Source organism: Nylanderia fulva, unplaced genomic scaffold, assembly GCF_048542155.1.
Source record: "Nylanderia fulva isolate GAGA-0341 unplaced genomic scaffold, ASM4854215v1 Scaffold756, whole genome shotgun sequence".
NCBI lineage: Eukaryota > Metazoa > Arthropoda > Insecta > Hymenoptera > Formicidae > Nylanderia > Nylanderia fulva.
In genome coordinates this window covers 9,528-27,846 of record NW_028190869.1, presented here as the reverse complement: position 1 = coordinate 27,846, position 18,319 = coordinate 9,528, and the positions used below count along the sequence as shown (strand labels likewise).

Genomic DNA, 18,319 nt, shown 5'->3' with positions numbered 1-18,319 from the left:
CACTATAAGGACCAGCCAGGCTGAAGTGGACAGCCTAGAGGAGGAGATGGTCAGCTGTGAGCATTGTTCGGCGAGATTCCAAAACATGCGTGGTCTTGGTGTCCACAAAGTACGTGCACAACCACTACAAGCCAACAGTGCTATCAATGTTGACCGCGTAAAGGCCAGATGGTCAGTGGAAAAAAGCTAGAATTCATGGCACGCGCTGAGGCTGAAGGCACCTTAGCCGGGGAACCTTTCATTAACCAGTATCTGGAGACAAGGTTCCCCAATAGGAGTCTCGAAGCCATCAAGGGTAAACGGCGACAGGAGCCTTACCGAGTGATGGTTAGAGACTTCTGCTCTGCCAAGAGATCCAATCGCGTCGCGCGATTGTGATCGATGAGGGCGATAGGGATAGTGCGGTGATGACACGAGCCGACACCATTCCTGCGGCCATTGAGGCTAGTACTGACGATCAAAGCGCACATCAGCCTCCCCCTGAACAAAGTTCTCAGAGGCTGCGGGACAAGATACAATCACTCGTAGAGCAGAGTGCGGCGTTCCGTAGCTACGAGGCTGATACTCTTGCTGGCACGGCAAGAGATGCTCTGACGGCGGGGAGGGTCGACGTCTTGGCTATCGAAAGATGGCTGGGCATGATCTTCCTCTGGCCGCTACAAGTGCGCCCTCCGCAACGCGTTTCGGCAAAGAAGCACTGTCCTCCAGTTAAACGAGAGAGCAAGGAGCAGAAGAGAAAGAGGGAGTATGCAATTGTGCAATCCCTCTACAGAAAGAACAAGAAGTCCTGTTTGTCGCGTATCCTCGAGGGCGACTCGGTGCGCGCGCGAGAGGCCGTCTGCTGTCGAATTCCTTAACTGCTGGCGCTCCATTATGGAGGCCTCCAGCGGTGCGGATGGAGACATGACGGACTTGCGTGAGTCGTTTGGGGAAGCGGCACAGGCTGCGAGTGCTGGCCGGGGACCGTACGTCGGGCCCGAGAGGGATTCACCTCGAAGGTCTTGGCGATGGCGCTGCCACGGATCCAGTTCCTGTGGCGGATAAGACCTTGCTCTGGGATCCTATAACACCTGCAGAGGTGAACAGGATTTCCGTAGAGACTGGCACTGCGCCCGGATTGGACCAGATTACGCCGAGGATGTGGAACGCTGTTCCTGCGATTCTTCGTGCGTTTCTGTTCAATCTGCTGCTCCTGACAGAGACGATCCCCTCATCAATCGCCACAACCAGAACGGTATTCCTTGAGAAGGGGGGTATGTCCGATCGGCCAAGTCCGACGGAGTACCGACCTCTCAGCATAGGATCCGTTATAATAAGATAAGACACTTCCACAAGATATTAGCAAAGAGATTGGCAGCCCTCGACATCTTCGACAGGCGCCAAAAGGGGTTCCGGCCGGTGGACGGGGTATGTGAGAACGTCCCAGAGAACGTTAAGAGAGTCATAGTTACTCCCGCCGTTTACCCGCGCTTGCTTGAATTTCTTCACGTTGACATTCAGAGCACTGGGCAGAAATCACATTGCGTCAACACTCGCAAGGGCCATCGCAATGCTTTGTTTTAATTAGACAGTCGGATTCCCCTAGTCCGTGCCAGTTCTGAGCTGAGCGTTGAATGGCGGCCGAAGAGGACGACCACGACGGCTGGCGCCGCCACGGAAGCCTCGCAGCAAGGAAGATCCGCGGGAGGCCAAGGCACGGGACCGAGCTCGGATCCCGGGACCGGCGCGAGAACGCCGACCGTTCACCTCGCCCAGGCCCGGCATGTCAGCCAGACCCGCTTCCCGACCAAGCCCGACACGCCCCGCTCCTCAGATCAGAGCCAATCCTTATTCCGAAGTTACGGATCCAATTTGCCGACTTCCCTTACCTACATTATTCTATCGACTAGAGGCTCTTTACCTTGGAGACCTGCTGCGGATATGGGTACGAACCGGCGCGACACCTCCACGTGGCCCTCTCCTGGATTTTCAAGGTCCGAGGGGAAGATCCGGACACCGCCGCAACTGCGGTGCTCTTCGCGTTCCAAACCCTATCTCCCTGCTAGAGGTTTCCAGGGAACTCGAACGCTTATACAGAAAAGAAAACTTTTCCCGGATCTCCCGACGGCGTCTCTAGGTCATTTTGGGTTACCCCGACGAACACTCTTACGAGGGCCCGAATTGTATGCGGTTCCGCTGCCGGGTTCCGGAATAGGAACCGGATTCCCTTTCGCCCGACGGGCATGTGTCTTTCGTATAATATTTTTTATTATTTCTCGACACTCGAGTATATTGTACGCCGTCATTGACATAGGATTTCTCCTAGGGCTTAGGATCGACTGACTCGTGTGCAACGGCTGTTCACACGAAACCCTTCTCCACGTCAGTCCTCCAGGGCCTCGCTGGAGTATTTGCTACTACCACCAAGATCTGCACCGAAGGCGGCTTCAGGCAGGCTCGCGCCCAGACCCTTCTGCGCTCACCGTCGCGACCCTCCTACTCGTCAGGGCTTCGTGACGACGCGAGAGAAGATTAACGCCCGCTCCCGGTTGCCGCCCTCACTTGCCGCTGACGGCAGAAGTATAGGCTCGACGCTTCAGCGCCATCCATTTTCAGGGCTAGTTGCTTCGGCAGGTGAGTTGTTACACACTCCTTAGCGGATTCCGACTTCCATGGCCACCAGTCCTGCTGTCTTAAGCAACCAACGCCTTTCATGGTGTCCCATGAGCGTCGAGTTGGGCGCCTTAACTCTGCGTTTGGTTCATCCCACAGCGCCAGTTCTGCTTACCAAAAATGGCCCACTTGGCACTCTGATCCGAAGATGCTCGTGGCTTCATAATTCAAGAAAGCCAGGGATCTTACTCATTTAAAGTTTGAGAATAGGTTGAGGTCGTTTCGGCCCCAAGGCCTCTAATCATTCGCTTTACCAGATGAGACTCGCGAGCGTTCCGTGCGGAACGGCCGAGTGCCAGCTATCCTGAGGGAAACTTCGGAGGGAACCAGCTACTAGATGGTTCGATTAGTCTTTCGTCCCTATACCCAGTTCCGACGATCGATTTGCACGTCAGAATCGCTACGGATCCTCCATCAGGGTTTCCCCTGACTTCGTCCTGACCAGGCATAGTTCACCATCTTTCCGGTCCCAACGTGTACGTTCTGGGTGCGCCTCTTCTCGCGATGAGAACGAGACGCCCCGGGAGTGCGAGGCCGCATCGCGACGCGGCCCATCCTCCCTAGGTCGACGGCCAGGGCCGACCTTCACTTTCATTACGCCTTTAGGTCTCGCGACAAGTCCCAATGACTCGCGTACATGTCAGACTCCTTGGTCCGTGTTTCAAGACGGGTCCTAAGAGTACCCAAAGCAGTTGCGTCGCCGACCGGTATCGGTCTCCCGCGAAACCGCGGGAGACGTTCGCAGGCCTGTCGAAGGTGTACCGTACTGTAACCAACAGCGGGCCAGGACCGGGGACGGCGCGAAGTCCGTAACCTCCGAATACCGTGGCGCGCGCTTGCGACGGTCTCGTCGCACCGTGAATAGTGCGGCCTGATACCTTGCGCGTACCGCCGAGCAGCCGGCCGGGCGACCGAGTGTTTGTCGCGTGCCGTTATACCGGCGACGCGACAGACACCGCACCCGGGCCGTAGACCGACACCCAGCGAGTCGCAACGTTCTACTTGGGAAGAAGTGCACGACGACGAGCGCCGGACGTCGGCGCACGGTAGCGTGCCCGCGCGCGAGCCGCAAGGACTCCGCGGGACATCGCCGACCGACGCGAAGCCAGCGCCGCTGACGATGAATCTCCCCGTTCAATCTTTTGGGTTTCTTAGGTTTACCCCTGAACGGTTTCACGTACTCTTGAACTCTCTCTTCAAAGTTCTTTTCAACTTTCCCTCACGGTACTTGTTCGCTATCGGTCTCGTGGTCGTATTTAGCCTTAGATGGAGTTTACCACCCACTTAGAGCTGCACTCTCAAGCAACCCGACTCTAAGGAGAGATCCTCCCGAGGCGCGCACCGGTCGCTACGGGCCTGGCAACCTCTACGGGTAAGTGGCCCCATTCAAGATGGACTTGGACGCGACGCGGCACCTCGGGATAAGCGGATCCTCCCAAACACCACATTTCCCTGCGGCGGAACCGCGGGATTCGGTGCTGGGCTCTTTCCTGTTCGCTCGCCGCTACTAAGGAAATCCTGGTTAGTTTCTTTTCCTCCGCTTAATAATATGCTTAAATTCAGCGGGTAATCTCGCCTGCTCTGAGGTCGTCGCATAGTGAGTTTTCGTAGCCGTTTGCCTCCTCCGCGTCGCTCATCGGTCGTCTCTCCTCTATAATATATATTATAAGAGGGAGAGAGAGAGAGCGTCGAACGAGAGAGCAGCAGCGGCAGCACACGAAATACGCGAGAAGGCAAATCGCCGGGGCGCTAACCGCACACACACTCGTTGGTGGTAATGGAGACGATATATCGCGGGGTTCGAGATTCTCGGCTCTCCCTTCTCTTTTATATACGAAATTCGGGCGGAATCGATTCGACGAGTACACGACGCGGCGCGCCGGTCCCCTTTTTTCGCTTTACGAAAATTTCGTGGACTCGGACACGCGGTCGGCTCGCGATTCAAAACCCTTCTCCGTAAAGAGGTAAAGGATTACGAATGCTCTCTCCGCCGGACGACGACGCGCCGTATATTTCTCCGTAATACCGTTATGTGTGCGGGCAAGGGCGCCTCGGCATAAGACGCGCGAGCGCTATCGCACCGAGAGACGCGGCACAGAGTGCGAGAGCAGTCCGGTCAGTCTGTGTGATGTACGGAGAGGAGAGACGGTGAGACAAGCGCTACCTACTTTCGGGAGACAACGACGCACGCGCCGCTCTAGGGAAAGCGGTGCCATTTACCGTCCTGACCCTTTTTTTGGCCGTTTGTTGCTCCCTTCGCGCGCGCTCTTACTCTCATCCCATTTCTCCTCGGCTCTCGCGTACACACACGACTTGGATACACAAACACGCTCCCCCTCTTAATTCGCGCAGCATTCTCTGGGCGCGCGTTCGCCAACGTTTTACACGCTTGTGCGCTTCTCCTCCTTATTATTATTATTTCGGTGTGTCATTTCAGACGACGCCAGGATTTGCACCGCGGCCGGTCGGCGCGGCACAGACACCTCGGGCGAACGTCCAACGATTGCTCGTACGCCCATTGTAAGCGTTGCACAGGGCACAGGCGACGCGCGCGCCAATTCTCTGGTCGCCCGCGTCGTGGCCGTGCGCGCTTTTCGGACGCAAGCAGTTTAGGGGTACTAAAACGACCCTCAGCCAGGCGTGGTCCGGGAATTGTATCCGTGGACCGCAATGTGCGTTCTAAATGTCGATGTTCATGTGTCCTGCAGTTCACAAGTTGACGCGCAATTAGCTGCGTTCTTCATCGACCCACGAGCCAAGTGATCCACCGTTCAGGGTAATCGTTCGAAATTTTTGCGTTCGCGGAAGAAACGCGCTTCTCGTTCAACCATCGTGGTCTCTTCTCTCGGACGAGAGAGAGAGAATAATCGTGGTGGCTCTTCGATCAGCCTGTCCGCGCGCGTCCGAGGACGCGCGCGGACCGCCGCCTCCCGCCAGGGAAGGCTACGGCACAAAGATAGAGTTGTGTGTTTCTCGTTCGGAGCGTCTCTCCCGCAACGGGAGAGCCGGGGCGGAAGCTCTTTGAAGAAACCGTCGGACCGACACAGTTGACAGATTGGTCGAAATATCATCGATCCCTTCTCTGTGTTATATATATATATTATAATAATATATGGGGGTCCTCTCGCTCGGCACTCGCGGTCGCACACCGTGTGTTCTCGGCACGCTGACCGCTGCCCCGCGACAACGGGGAGGGCGCGCGTCGACGAACGTCGTGGGTGCTGCACACACGCGTGCGCGGGCATAGGTTACCACCGGTTCGCGCTCAACGCCGAATCGACGCTCTGTGTGTGTGTGTGGCCGGAGAATGGCACACACACGAGCGTGATCGCGAAGCGTCTCGCTCCGAATCGTCGTCGAACACCGCCGGGCGCGCTGCTCTGCTTGCCGACTACTTTCGGTCAGAGAGGCGCGACGGCGTCCGTCGTTATATCAAAACACAACAACAAATTCCGTCGAATCCGTTATTTTCTTTTTCTCTGCGAGCGCCTTTTCAGCGCGTCCATTCAGTCGCCGACTGCTGCGAGCGCGCGTCTCTCCCAAAAGAGAGGACCCTCGACGCAGAGCAGGACCTCCGGAACGTTAATGATCCTTCCGCAAGTTCACCTACGGAAACCTTGTTACGACTTTTACTTCCTCTAAATGATCAAGTTTGGTCATCTTCCCGGCAACATCGGCAATGCCGAGACATTGCCGCGCACCAGTCCGAAGACCTCACTAAATCATTCAATCGGTAGTAGCGACGGGCGGTGTGTACAAAGGGCAGGGACGTAATCAACGCGAGCTTATGACTCGCGCTTACTGGGAATTCCTCGTTCATGGGGAACAATTGCAAGCCCCAATCCCTAGCACGAAGGAGGTTCAGCGGGTTACCCGGGCCTTTCGGCCAGGGAACACACGCTGATTCCTTCAGTGTAGCGCGCGTGCGGCCCAGAACATCTAAGGGCATCACAGACCTGTTATTGCTCAATCTCGTGCGGCTAGAAGCCGCCTGTCCCTCTAAGAAGATTTGTTTGTACGTTGGTAGTAAAAACCCGCCAGCCGAAGCCGGGGGCCTTCGCGATACCATAAGGTACGCCTATTTAGCAGGCTAGAGTCTCGTTCGTTATCAGAATTAACCAGACAAATCGCTCCACCAACTAAGAACGGCCATGCACCACCACCCACCGAATCAAGAAAGAGCTATCAATCGGTCAATCCTTCCGGTGTCTGGGCCTGGTGAGGTTTCCCGTGTTGATGTCAAATTAAGCCGCAGGCTCCACTCCTGGTGGTGCCCTTCCGTCAATTCCTTTAAGTTTCAGCTTTGCAACCATACTTCCCTCGGAACCCAAAAGCTTTGGTTTCCCGGAAGCATGCCCGCCGAGTCATCGGAGGAACTTCGGCGGATCGCTAGCTGGCATCGTTTATGGTTAGAACTAGGGCGGTATCTGATCGCCTTCGAACCTCTAACTTTCGTTCTTGATTAATGAATGAGGGAGAGAATGAGAGCGTTGCGGAAGTGAGTGAGATAGCGTATATGAGAGTAATTGGTGCGAGACTCCGTAAATTCCTGTTTACGGAGACGAACAAAATTTCTAAAGAGTGCGAGTGAGAAAATACTGGACATTGTGGGAGAATATGAGGAACAGATGATGAAAATGTTGTGCAAAAATGAGAGAATACAGGGGAAACTGGATGAGTGTATGCGTCGAGCGAGTCGGGATTTAGCCTACGGCGGAAGTGGAATGAGCTATGCGAGCGTGAGTGCGAAAAATGTTGAAAAGAGCGTGATTGAAAAGGTACAGGAAGTGTATGTGAAAACGAAGTGAAAACGAAAGAGAAGAGTTATGCGGTAATAGTGAGAGCGGATGATGCAAGTGCGAGTGTGACAAGTGAGGAAGTAAAGGAGAGAATGATGAAGCATGTGAGCAAGTCACTGAATGTGCGTGTGAAAGCGGTGAGGAAAGTGAGGAATGGAGGTGTAGCGATTGAGACGATGAGCGAGAGTGAGTTGAAAAGAATAAGAGAGTGTGGTCAGTTTAAGAATGCTGGCCTAAAGGTTGAGCTGCCTCGCAAGATAGGCCCAAAGATCATCTTGTACGATGTGCCGAATGATATGGCGAGTGAAGTGTTAATGAGAGAAATGTATAAGAGGAGCTTGAAAGGGCGATTGGATGAGAGAGTATTTATGGAACGTGTGCGTGTTGTGAGTAGGAATGCGAAGAAAGATGCAACCTGCGGAAATGTGATATTAGAAGTTACGAGTGCAATAAGAAATGTGCTCTGTAGTGACGGACGAGTGTTTGTGCATTGGAAGGCCTTTAGGGTGAAAGAGTTTTTAAGTGTTCTGAGGTGCCACAAGTGCTTCGCATTTGGGCACATGATGCGGCAATGCACCGAAAAGGAAAGACTGTGCCAAAAATGTGGATGTGTAGGACACATGATGAGAGATTGTAAAAAGGAAAGTGTGTGTAGAAACTGTAAACTGAAAAGGAGCAAATGTGATCACTCGGTTCTGTCCGAAGTGTGTCCGGAATACGTGAGAGCGTTAGAGAGAATGAAAGCGAGAATAAATGACGAATGAATGGTGCGTGAATGTGGTGCAGTATAACTGCCAGGGAGCGTATGCGGTTATGTGTGATCTGGGTGAGATGATGCGCGAACGTCGAGTGAGTGTAGCACTGCTGCAAGAACCGTATGAAAGGCATGGACGTGTGGTGGGCTTGCCCATAGGTATGGATGTGATTGTGTGCGAAAGTGGGACGGTGAAAGCAGCAGTGGTGGTAAATGACTCTAGGTTAGACGTGATGTGCGTGAGAGAGTGTACGAATAAGCTTGGAGTGAGTGTGTGGTTGAAGGGGGACTTTGAAGGGGGTCATACGGCATTTGAATTCAGAATAATTTAAACTGTTTTGGAGCGGACCACCGCTCATCACAGTTAGAATTAACATTCTCAGCATTTGCCAAAATAAGGAATTGATAGTGAGGTCCGCCGCATATCAACCCTCCTTATTTGAGTAATCATTCAGAGGATGCATCAAATTCAATATGCCTAAGACGCGACGCGCGGGAAGGAAGAATCAACTACGAAAACTAAACCGACTCTATCGTGAATCAGCGACCGAGGAATACTCTCAATTTCTCGGAGTGGAGTATCAGGCCGATCCTGAATACGAGGACATTTTCAACATTAAAAATAATAAGAGCGACGAACTCCTACAGTGGAAGTGCATACCAATAACGTTCCAACCACGACGCCTGCCGCCGCCAAACATCCCAGTGAACGACCCTCGCCGCACGCACTACCTCCAAGTACGAGCCGACACGATCAAGAAAGTGCTACTAAAGGTAAGTGAAATTCATGTTAACCTGAGGAATCGCGCGTGTTAGCAAATTCAGAGACGGTTTTACCACGTGGAAGAGAACATTCTAGAAAAATCTCCGACGCATTTTTCCTCTTTTCCATCGTCACTGCGGAAGCTATAAAAAAAGGGTCAGGCTATAAAACTAGGGTCGTCCACTGCACACGGTACAACTCTCGAACTTCTAACACGGAAAAACGCAAATAATTCAATCTTTTAAAAATCTTCGTGTCTCAAGAAATAACTTCGTAAATCCGTACAACAAAGTAGTCATTTAAACAATAAACTATTAAGAACACTCTCGATTTACCAACAGTATACCGACGTACGTTCTTTTATCGACGATCTTACCAACGATTTACCACCGGCTTATACCGACGGCCTTTACCGACGATCGTTACCGATAGTTGCCGACGTTATATCGACGCCACATCGACTCACTTTACCGACATTTACCGACCTCTCGACAACGCCCGGTCTCATCAACCATCTACGAGCGAACAACGCATGATCTTTTAATACAACTAACGTGGCAAGTATAGATGTGCCCAATCCCCTTTAGAGGTGTAACCCCTCTTCCAGGAGTTAATCTCCTAATACCTCTCGAGCCTCCGTATTACTGTCAAGTCGGTATCGGGTACATCCATTTTGAAACTAAAGCCGCTCTTTGTCTTTCATGCTTCGCCGCGTTACCTCGAACTTCTCAATTGTTCTGGACGCAGGATCCGGAAACATAGCCTAACCATAGGTGGATTATTAGTTGGGATAGTTTGCGGAACTTGCAGCAACCGCCTCACCCTCTCACGGGCGGGTGACCTATGCGAACTTTGCGAGTCTGTATACGAAGACTACTCGCGTAACCCAGATAGCGTCCCGGCGAGGATAGAAGACGGAACCACGATCATAACTGTAGAATTACAGATAGGCTCCACGCCGTAACTGCTACTTTAAGGGTAACACATTCTTTCCCTTTCCTCCGCATCGTGCAACCTTTGTCGGAAAACCCTTCGTCGTGGGTATCCCCGGAAAAATTTCCGTAATACGACGTTGTCTCGCGCAATAGTTCGAGTACGTGCAACGCGAATCATACACTCGCGAATAACACGCCGCGACTGCGAACGGGACGTAACAAAATTGGTGACAGCGGTGGGATACGTAATTTCCGAGCTATGGTTGACACGCGCCGGAAACAAGGAGAAAGGGAAGATTCGGTAGAAAAGGAGGGAACGAGGAAAGAGTTTTCCGAAGCAGAGTTAGCTGAAATTCAGTTGAAACTAAAACAACGAGAAACCGAGTTAGCCGAAACTCAGACTAGACTAAAGACTAGGGAAGCCGCGTTAAGGTCTAAAGAAAATAGTTTGAAAGACGAAGCCGCCTACCTAACCGACCAACGTAAAAAGCAGGATAAGTGAGAGCGCGAGTTGGAAACCCTTAGAGAAATAATGCAAAAAACGTTGGAGGACGCCGCTCCTCGAGAAATGACGGCGTTAAAAGATAGCATCCTCGCTGAAATGGAGGAATTGCGCCGGGAAGTAGCTCGTCTCCGCAGAGAGACCAGTCCGTCTCTACGGCTCTCTGGACAACCCTTATTGTCCCTCGACGATTCAAACGGGCAACCCGGCCCACATATGGAGTCGCCTCAACTCCCCAAGGTCTCATTTCGCGAAGCAACGGAATCTGTACCTTTTTTCGACGGATATAACGTACCACTAGGGACAATTCACGCGAGCATGTCGTCGCGCTCGGGAAATCATTCCTCCTTCCTCGGAGCGGAACCTCACTGCTCTGCTAAAAACTAAACTTCGTGGACGCGCCTATTACGCCGTCGAGGACGAACCTTGCGAAAGTGTCGTACAATTAATAGACCTACTCAATAACGCTTTTGGCTCCGCGAAAACAATCGATCAATATAAAGGAGAACTTAGTACGGTGTATTTGAAACCACACGAGCATATGTTAGATTACATTAGTCGTGTTAAGGAACTCAGATCCGCGATCCTAGATGCCAAGCGCCGTACAACGGGAAATGTGAACGACGAAATTGCTCTCGAAATCGACGAACTCACGGCACGATCATTCTGTGACGGTCTACCTCTTCAGTACAGACTGCAGATGGATAGACGCCTTTTCTCCGTACCGTTTGAGGCATTTGCAAAAGCAAAGGAACTTGCAAAGAGAGAGGAGCTGGACAGAGATCGAAATAAGCCGCGCGACCGTCGCGAACCGGACCCCCCACGTAATGAATATACACGCCAGGCGCAAACTGATACTATTCCGCGCAATGGAAATTATTCTCGAGAGCGTTATCCGAATAATTTATCGCGTAACAATTACGCGAGACCCCCTGTAACGCGAGAAAGAGAGGATCGTCCAGCCTACAACGACAGACGGCAAACCTATAATAACGCGAACTCTAATAATGCTCTTCTTCGTCAAAATGACCGCCTTAACAAATGGTGTCGCTATTGTAAAAACAATGGACACGAAATCGAGGAGTGTAGAAAACGCGAATACAATAATAACGCGCGGAAGAATGAGACGGGAAACGCATCGAGCCCTGCGGAAAGGTCGGGTACACTTCACCAAAGGGCTTCTCCCCAAACGACCCGTCCGATAAATCTAGTCGAAGGAACGAGTACCGAGAAGCCAGAATCGCAACATTAAATTTACCCGGTCATTCACACGCGCCCACCGTCGCCTTAATTGCTGACGGACTTTTACAAGAAACAACATTTATGATAGATACGGGGGCCGCCCCTAATCTCATTAAAATTCGAAATCTACATCCCGAGGTTAAAATCCGTCAAGATGACACGTTGTACCTTAGCGGTATAACAAACGAGAAGATAAAAACACTCGGGTCCACCGAAATCGTGTACATGGGTTATCCCCTCTATCTCCACGCGGTACCAAATAATTTCCCAATCCTTCAAGAAGGGATCCTAGGATCCGACTTCCTCCAAGATGCTAGCAGCATTAATCTCAAGGAAGGGTCAGTGTACTGGCGAAATATTCAAATTCCTTTCTCACAGCGCGAAACTATAGTAGTACCCGCTCGATCGCGCTCAACGTTCTACGTCAACGTACAAAATTCCGACGTCGCAGTAGGATACGTCCCGCGTCTTAGCGTCTGCGAAAACGTATTCCTCGGAGAAGCGATAGTCACTAATCACGGTGGAAGGGCATACCTCCACGCAATCAATGCTAGTGATACAGACCGCGAGTTAGTGGTCCCTACGATAGACCTCCAGGAAATAGAACAAATCTCTAGCGGAAGCGAATCCGATGCAACCTTAGGGTCATCAAACCAAATCCTTTCTATTTCCTCAACCACAGAGTTATCCTCTGTCGAACAGAAATCCACTATCCGGGATCTCCTTCGTCTCGACCATCTAAACAAAGAAGAAATTAACCATGTAACTAACCTAATAGAAACGTACAGCGACTTGTTTCACCTGCCAAACAAGAAGCTAGGGTATACAGGGTTGCTATCTCACAAAATTACGACAGCCGACGATCAACCCATACATACCAAACAATATCGTTTCCCTCCAATCCACAAGGAGGAAATTGACAAGCAAATAAAAGAATTACTAAACAACGATGTAATTAAACATTCGGAATCACCGTATAATTCACCCTTGTGGATAGTACCTAAGAAACCCGATTCGAAGGGAAACAAGCGTTGGAGAATGGTCGTGGACTATCGAGCACTAAACGAAAAGACGATAGGCGACGCGTATCCTTTGCCGAACATAACAGAAATTCTCGATCAGCTAGGCAGCGCAAAATACTTTAGTGTATTCGACCTCGCGTCCGGATTCCACCAAATACCGATGCACGAGTCGCACGCGCAAAAAACTGCATTCTCGACACCGCATGGACATTACGAGTTCAAGCGAATGCCGTTCGGCTTAAAAAACGCCCCAGCGACGTTTCAACGACTCATGGATCAGGTTCTATGCGGACTACAAGGAATCGAACTTTTCGTTTATCTCGACGATATCGTATTGTACGCCAGCTCACTCCGGGAACACGAAATCAAGTTCAACAAACTAGCCGAGAGATTACGCAAGGCTAACTTGAAGCTCCAACCAGACAAATGCGAATTTCTGCGCAAGGAAGTCGGATATTTGGGCCACATAATTAGCAGCGATGGGGTAAAACCAGACCCATCTAAAGTAATCGCGGTAAAGGAATTCCCCAGGCCCCGCAACGCGAAAAATATTAAACAATTCCTTGGCCTTGCTGGATACTATCGTAGATTTATCCCGGATTTTTCTAAAATTGCACGGCCCCTTACAGACTTGCTAAAGAAAGACAAAGCATTTGTTTGGGAAAACGACCAAGAAAAGAGTTTTACGAAACTCCGCGACGCATTATGCTCTAAGCCCATTCTCCAATTTCCCGATTTTACGCGACCTTTTGTCGTCACAACAGACGCTTCCGGTTACGCTATCGGAGGAGTCTTGAGCCAGGGGGAAGTCGGCAAAGACCTACCTATTACTTATACATCTCGTCTTTTGAATAGCGCAGAAAAAAATTATTCAACAATCGAAAAGGAACTACTAGCTATCGTCTATTGCGTCAATTACTTCCGTCCTTATATATATGGACGAAAGTTTACACTAGTTACGGATCATAGACCGCTGGTGTGGATGCATTCCGTAACGGACCCCACCTCACGGCTCATCCGATGGCGCTTAAAACTTGCGGAATACGAATATAGCGTACTATATAAGCCGGGAAAAATTAACGATAACGCCGATGCACTTTCCCGAAACCCAATCCAACCTGCTAACCTAAACGTGATAAAGCAAATCCTACCTCTTGAACAAACCCGAGAACTCTCCAGTTCCGAGGAATCACTATTTAACCCAAAAAAAAGGCGATCCGTCGAAACGCCGCAACAAATCGGAAAATCGTCGCAGCAAACGGAAAGCGACGATACAGACGACCCACCAAACACGCGATCTTCTAACAAAACCGATATCAACAACGACGATATTAACAATGACGAAACCGGCGAAATAAGCGAGACTGAGAGCGACAACAGTTCCGATCCTAGCGACGACACCCCTATTTTCGATAATATAAATGATCGATTCGTGCAAAGAACTAAAATCGGACCGCAAGTTATATCGATCCCAGATAATTTCGTCACGCGTAAGGATAACCTAGTCGTTTTTGTCACACAACAAGGTACACCAATCGACCTTGGAGCTCGCATGCTCCAAGAGAACAAATCTTTGCCCATGATTAGAGGAGCAGCTCTAGCCAGGGCAAAGGTAAACCGCGACGGAAATCGCCAAATTATATCGTTAGTCGTCAAAGAACGCGAATCGGGAATTACCGAAAAAGAGATACTACAAGAATCATTACAATCGCTGTTGGATGTCGTCAGAGAATTGGAACTGTCTTCTATCTCATTAGCCAGAGGCGATATCGACAACGTCCCCTGGAACGCGGTACACTCTTTACTAACGCGCATTCTAAGCGAAATTAATGTAAAAATATTCATTTGTAATAACGAAATATCTATTCCCCAAAAAACCGAGAGAGAAAACATTATCGCCTGAAAATCATAATTCAGCGATCGGTGGCCATAAAGGCATCACAAAAACATACCAACGTATAAAGAAACGCTACCAATGGAACGGTATGAAAAATGACATTCAAATTTTTATAAAAAACTGTCGCCCTTGCCAACTGAAAAAATTAGTCCGCGTAAAGACCAGACAACCCATGGTTCTAACGGACACTCCTGGCACAGCCTTCGATAAAATCTCGATGGACATTATGGGACCGTTACCCGTCACACGGACTAATAACAAATATATACTTACCATACAAGATCTTTTAACAAAATATTCCTTAGCAATCCCTCTGCAACACGCTAACGCGATCGACGTAGCTGACGCGTTCACCAATGAACTAATATGCGTCTTCGGAGCGCCAAAAGCTATTCTAACAGATCAGGGATCGCATTTTCTAAATAGCCTAATGCGTAACATAGCAAAAAGGTTTAAAATTAAGCACTTCAAAACGACGGCTTACCGGCCGCAATCTAATGGCTCAATAGAGCGATCCCACCATGTCTTGTGGGAATACTTAAAGCAATACGTAGATAGAAACAATGATTGGGACAAATACTTAAAACTAGCGTCATTTTCTTATAATACTAGCGTACACGAAGGGACGCGATATACTCCCCATGAATTAGTCTTTGGGAGGATAGCCAAGTTGCCTTCCAATTACCCCGATGTCGCCGACGTTACGGACGAGAGTTACGCTAATTATCTTACAAACCTTTTTAACAAACTGAGTGACGCCCAAGCCGTCGCCCGCGGAAACTTAATAGCCGCTAAACAAAGGTCAAAGGTCTACTACGACCGCCGAGTTAACGCCCAACAGTTTCAAGCGGGAACCTACGTGTACTTATTAAAAGAACCAAATAAAGGCAAATTAAGCAATCAATACACCGGTCCCTATAAAATCATTAGTCTCTTAGGTAATCGTAACGTTAAGTTAGCCATAAGTAGAAATAAGACAAAAATTGTACACGAAGACAAGCTAAAAGCTTCCCCACATCAAGACCCTATCGAGGAAGACCCCCACTCCGGGCCAGACGACTATATCTTGGATGCATCGGCGGAGGACCGGCCAGTAATCGACGAACCTCAGTAGAATGAAGACCTACGCTAGTATCCTAATAGCAGTCTCGCTGTTAGCCATAACCTCTGACGGACTAATAGGTTATGACTGCGGAGGGCATGGTCTAAACATTACTTCACTATCCCTCACGGATATCGGAGAATGTAACCTAGATAACATTGAAGCGGACAAAGAAGAAGTATATATACAACTGCTACAACTGAGCGAATTCGACCACACCATCGGACTCCAATGTAAGGTTGAAATCGATCGAACCATCTACTATTGTGGGATGCACTCACATGTATCCTTGGTGCACAATGGAAGGCGCGAATACATCCGCGAAGTATCGGCAGAAACCTGCAAGAAACTATACAACACCGGAACTATATTCCTGGGAAACAACGGCCTCATCACGGACATCAAGGTGAATACCACCAACCACCGTAGCTTGACCCTTGCAGGAACCACCAGAACCGACGGAACATGCTTCGGAACTCAGTTCAGCGACCCGTTTGGCACTTGGGATAACGTGGTCGTTCAAGCATCTATAAAAATTACCACCCGAAGACTCGAGCTCCCCGTCAGACATAGCACCAATGAAGTAATATTACCCTCCGGTGCTCGATGTCCCGTAGCTGAAGGAGAATGCAACGACGCAGATGGCTCAACCACATATTGGACGGCGCTACCCAGCGATAACTGCCACTTCAATCGCTACGACGTTCTCTACCAAGGCCTAGCGCACCGCCTCTCATCTAAGCCTACACAGAGGGAATCACCGACTATCTACACAGTCACCACGCAAGAAACCACTTTTGCTTTAGCACGAACCACGGAAATAAATGTGTGCGGCTACAGAATTTTGAGGACGGAACATCCCAAACTCTGCATACTCGAGACTCAACCTGGACATACGTTTAAGGGCCACTCCAGAGTCCCAATCGATAACCTCGATATATTTTCCTACGTAAATTCCAAATTCATTTACGTGGAAAAACACTTGAAAACACAATTGACACAATTGTATCAAGACATAATGGAACAAAAATGTGCTTTAGAGAGACAAATTCTACAAAACGCTCTCTCTCTCGCCAGCATCGCCCCGGACGAAATGGCGCATCGAATCATGAAGGCACCAGGCTACACCGCCATTACGGCAGGCGAAGTCCTCCATTTGATCAAATGCGTACCGGTGGAGTGCCGAGTACGACAAGCTGAAAGATGCTACAACGAACTCCCCGTCACCCACCAAAACAAATCCCTCTTCCTGTTGCCAAGATCAAGGATACTTACCAAAACAGGAACACCCAGGGATTGCCACGAACTACTTCCAGCGATGTATCAAGTACACAACATCTGGTATCGTTTAACTCCAAAGCCAGTGGAATCAATGGCGCCGCCGATGATTCAACCACTAACCAAACCACAATGGAGATACGTCAGTCCAGATTCACTCGCCTCCAGCGGCATCTATACCAGCGAAGACCTTGATCGTCTTCGCGACCACATTATGTTTCCCATGGAGAAACCCTCTATGCTCAATACAATTGCTAGAGGAGCAATGGGACAAGAAGTCCCCGCGGGAAGCCTCTCTATGCTAAACCTGTTGGACGAGAAAACCCTCGACCAGCTAGCAGAAAATACGGGAGCCCGCTTGTGGAAAGGATTCGTAAGTTTCGGATCAGCAAGCGCTGGAATCCTCGGAATATTCGTCATCGTCCGTGTCGCCAAACTAATTATCGACACACTGATACATGGCTACGCACTCCATTCCGTATATGGATGGAGTTTGCACCTCCTGGGAGCCGTTTGGACCTCAGTAACAAACGTTTTACTGCACCTCGGAAAACCAGCGGACGAGAACCAGGACAACGGACGAGAGCTAACACCCCTAAATCCCCCTTCGACGACCGAAGTTTTTGCACCCCCGACAGAAAAAGTCCAAAGTGAAGTGCCTATAGACTACAAAGAACTGCGCAACCTCCTCAACGAAGGAGTATAGATCAATGATAAGTTAACAAAATTATACCTTGTAAATTCTACTACTAAGATCGGAAAACGTTGGAACATGGTCCAACATTTTCTTCTAAGGGGGGAGGTGTCACGTCCGGCTTCATTAATATGTCAGGGTATGTAAATTTTTTTCCATCTATAAGAAATAAATCCTAAAACTATCAAACATTATTTGAAAAACGCGCCAAAGCCGGCCATGACGCTTAACTCCGCCTAGAAACTAAGCGTGGCGCTTCGTAGCGCCTAAGGGTCTCCCACCACGGTGAGAGCCCCTACTCCGGAGAGTTCCCCCTCTCCAGGCCGCCGCAGGCCCGAGCCGCCGAAACGAAGGACCTCAGAACAGTCCCGAATTTCGTCAGTTCTCTGCGCGACACCGAACAGTACAGTCGCACTTCTAAATTCTAACTCTGAGTCCAAATTCTAACTCTAATTCTAAAATTCTAACCCTAAGTATAATATCCTAACTCTAAAATCTAAATTCTAAGTCTAAGTCTAAATTCTAAGTTCTAGTTTCAAATCCTGTACTACTATACGAATAAATCAGTGTATTCATGTGTGAAAACTAGTGTTCAGTACTCCTCAAAACTTCCACTCCCGTGATAAAATACGACAGCGTTTAAATCTGTCATACGGCATTTGAATTCAGAATAATTTAA

General features: G+C 49.8%; 1 protein-coding gene, 1 non-coding gene and 2 pseudogenes across 2 annotated transcripts; 1 reads left to right on the top strand and 3 right to left on the bottom strand.

The window, feature by feature from the left end:
- Window positions 1–1,883: 1,883 nt before the first annotated feature.
- LOC146720172 (large subunit ribosomal RNA) lies at window positions 1,884–4,219 on the bottom strand (annotated as a pseudogene).
- A 1,057-nt stretch (window positions 4,220–5,276) lies between these two features.
- LOC146720171 (5.8S ribosomal RNA) lies at window positions 5,277–5,431 on the bottom strand. The gene has a single exon (XR_014926181.1). It is a non-coding gene; the product is annotated as a 5.8S ribosomal RNA (ribosomal RNA).
- Window positions 5,432–6,243: 812 nt separating this feature from the next.
- LOC146720170 (small subunit ribosomal RNA) lies at window positions 6,244–6,972 on the bottom strand (annotated as a pseudogene; the record flags this gene model as incomplete).
- An 8,511-nt stretch (window positions 6,973–15,483) lies between these two features.
- Window positions 15,484–17,806, top strand: LOC146720169 (uncharacterized). Its single transcript, XM_085488984.1, has one exon. It carries the CDS (start codon window positions 15,682–15,684, stop codon window positions 17,650–17,652), a length of 1,971 nt encoding a protein of 656 aa, XP_085345110.1. The 5' UTR covers window positions 15,484–15,681; the 3' UTR covers window positions 17,653–17,806.
- Window positions 17,807–18,319: the final 513 nt, after the last annotated feature.

Bases quoted from the DNA above. Each gene is read 5' to 3' on its own strand.
- LOC146720169 (XM_085488984.1), top strand. From the start codon at position 15,682: ATGAAGACCTACGCTAGTATCCTAATAGCAGTCTCGCTGTTAGCCATA.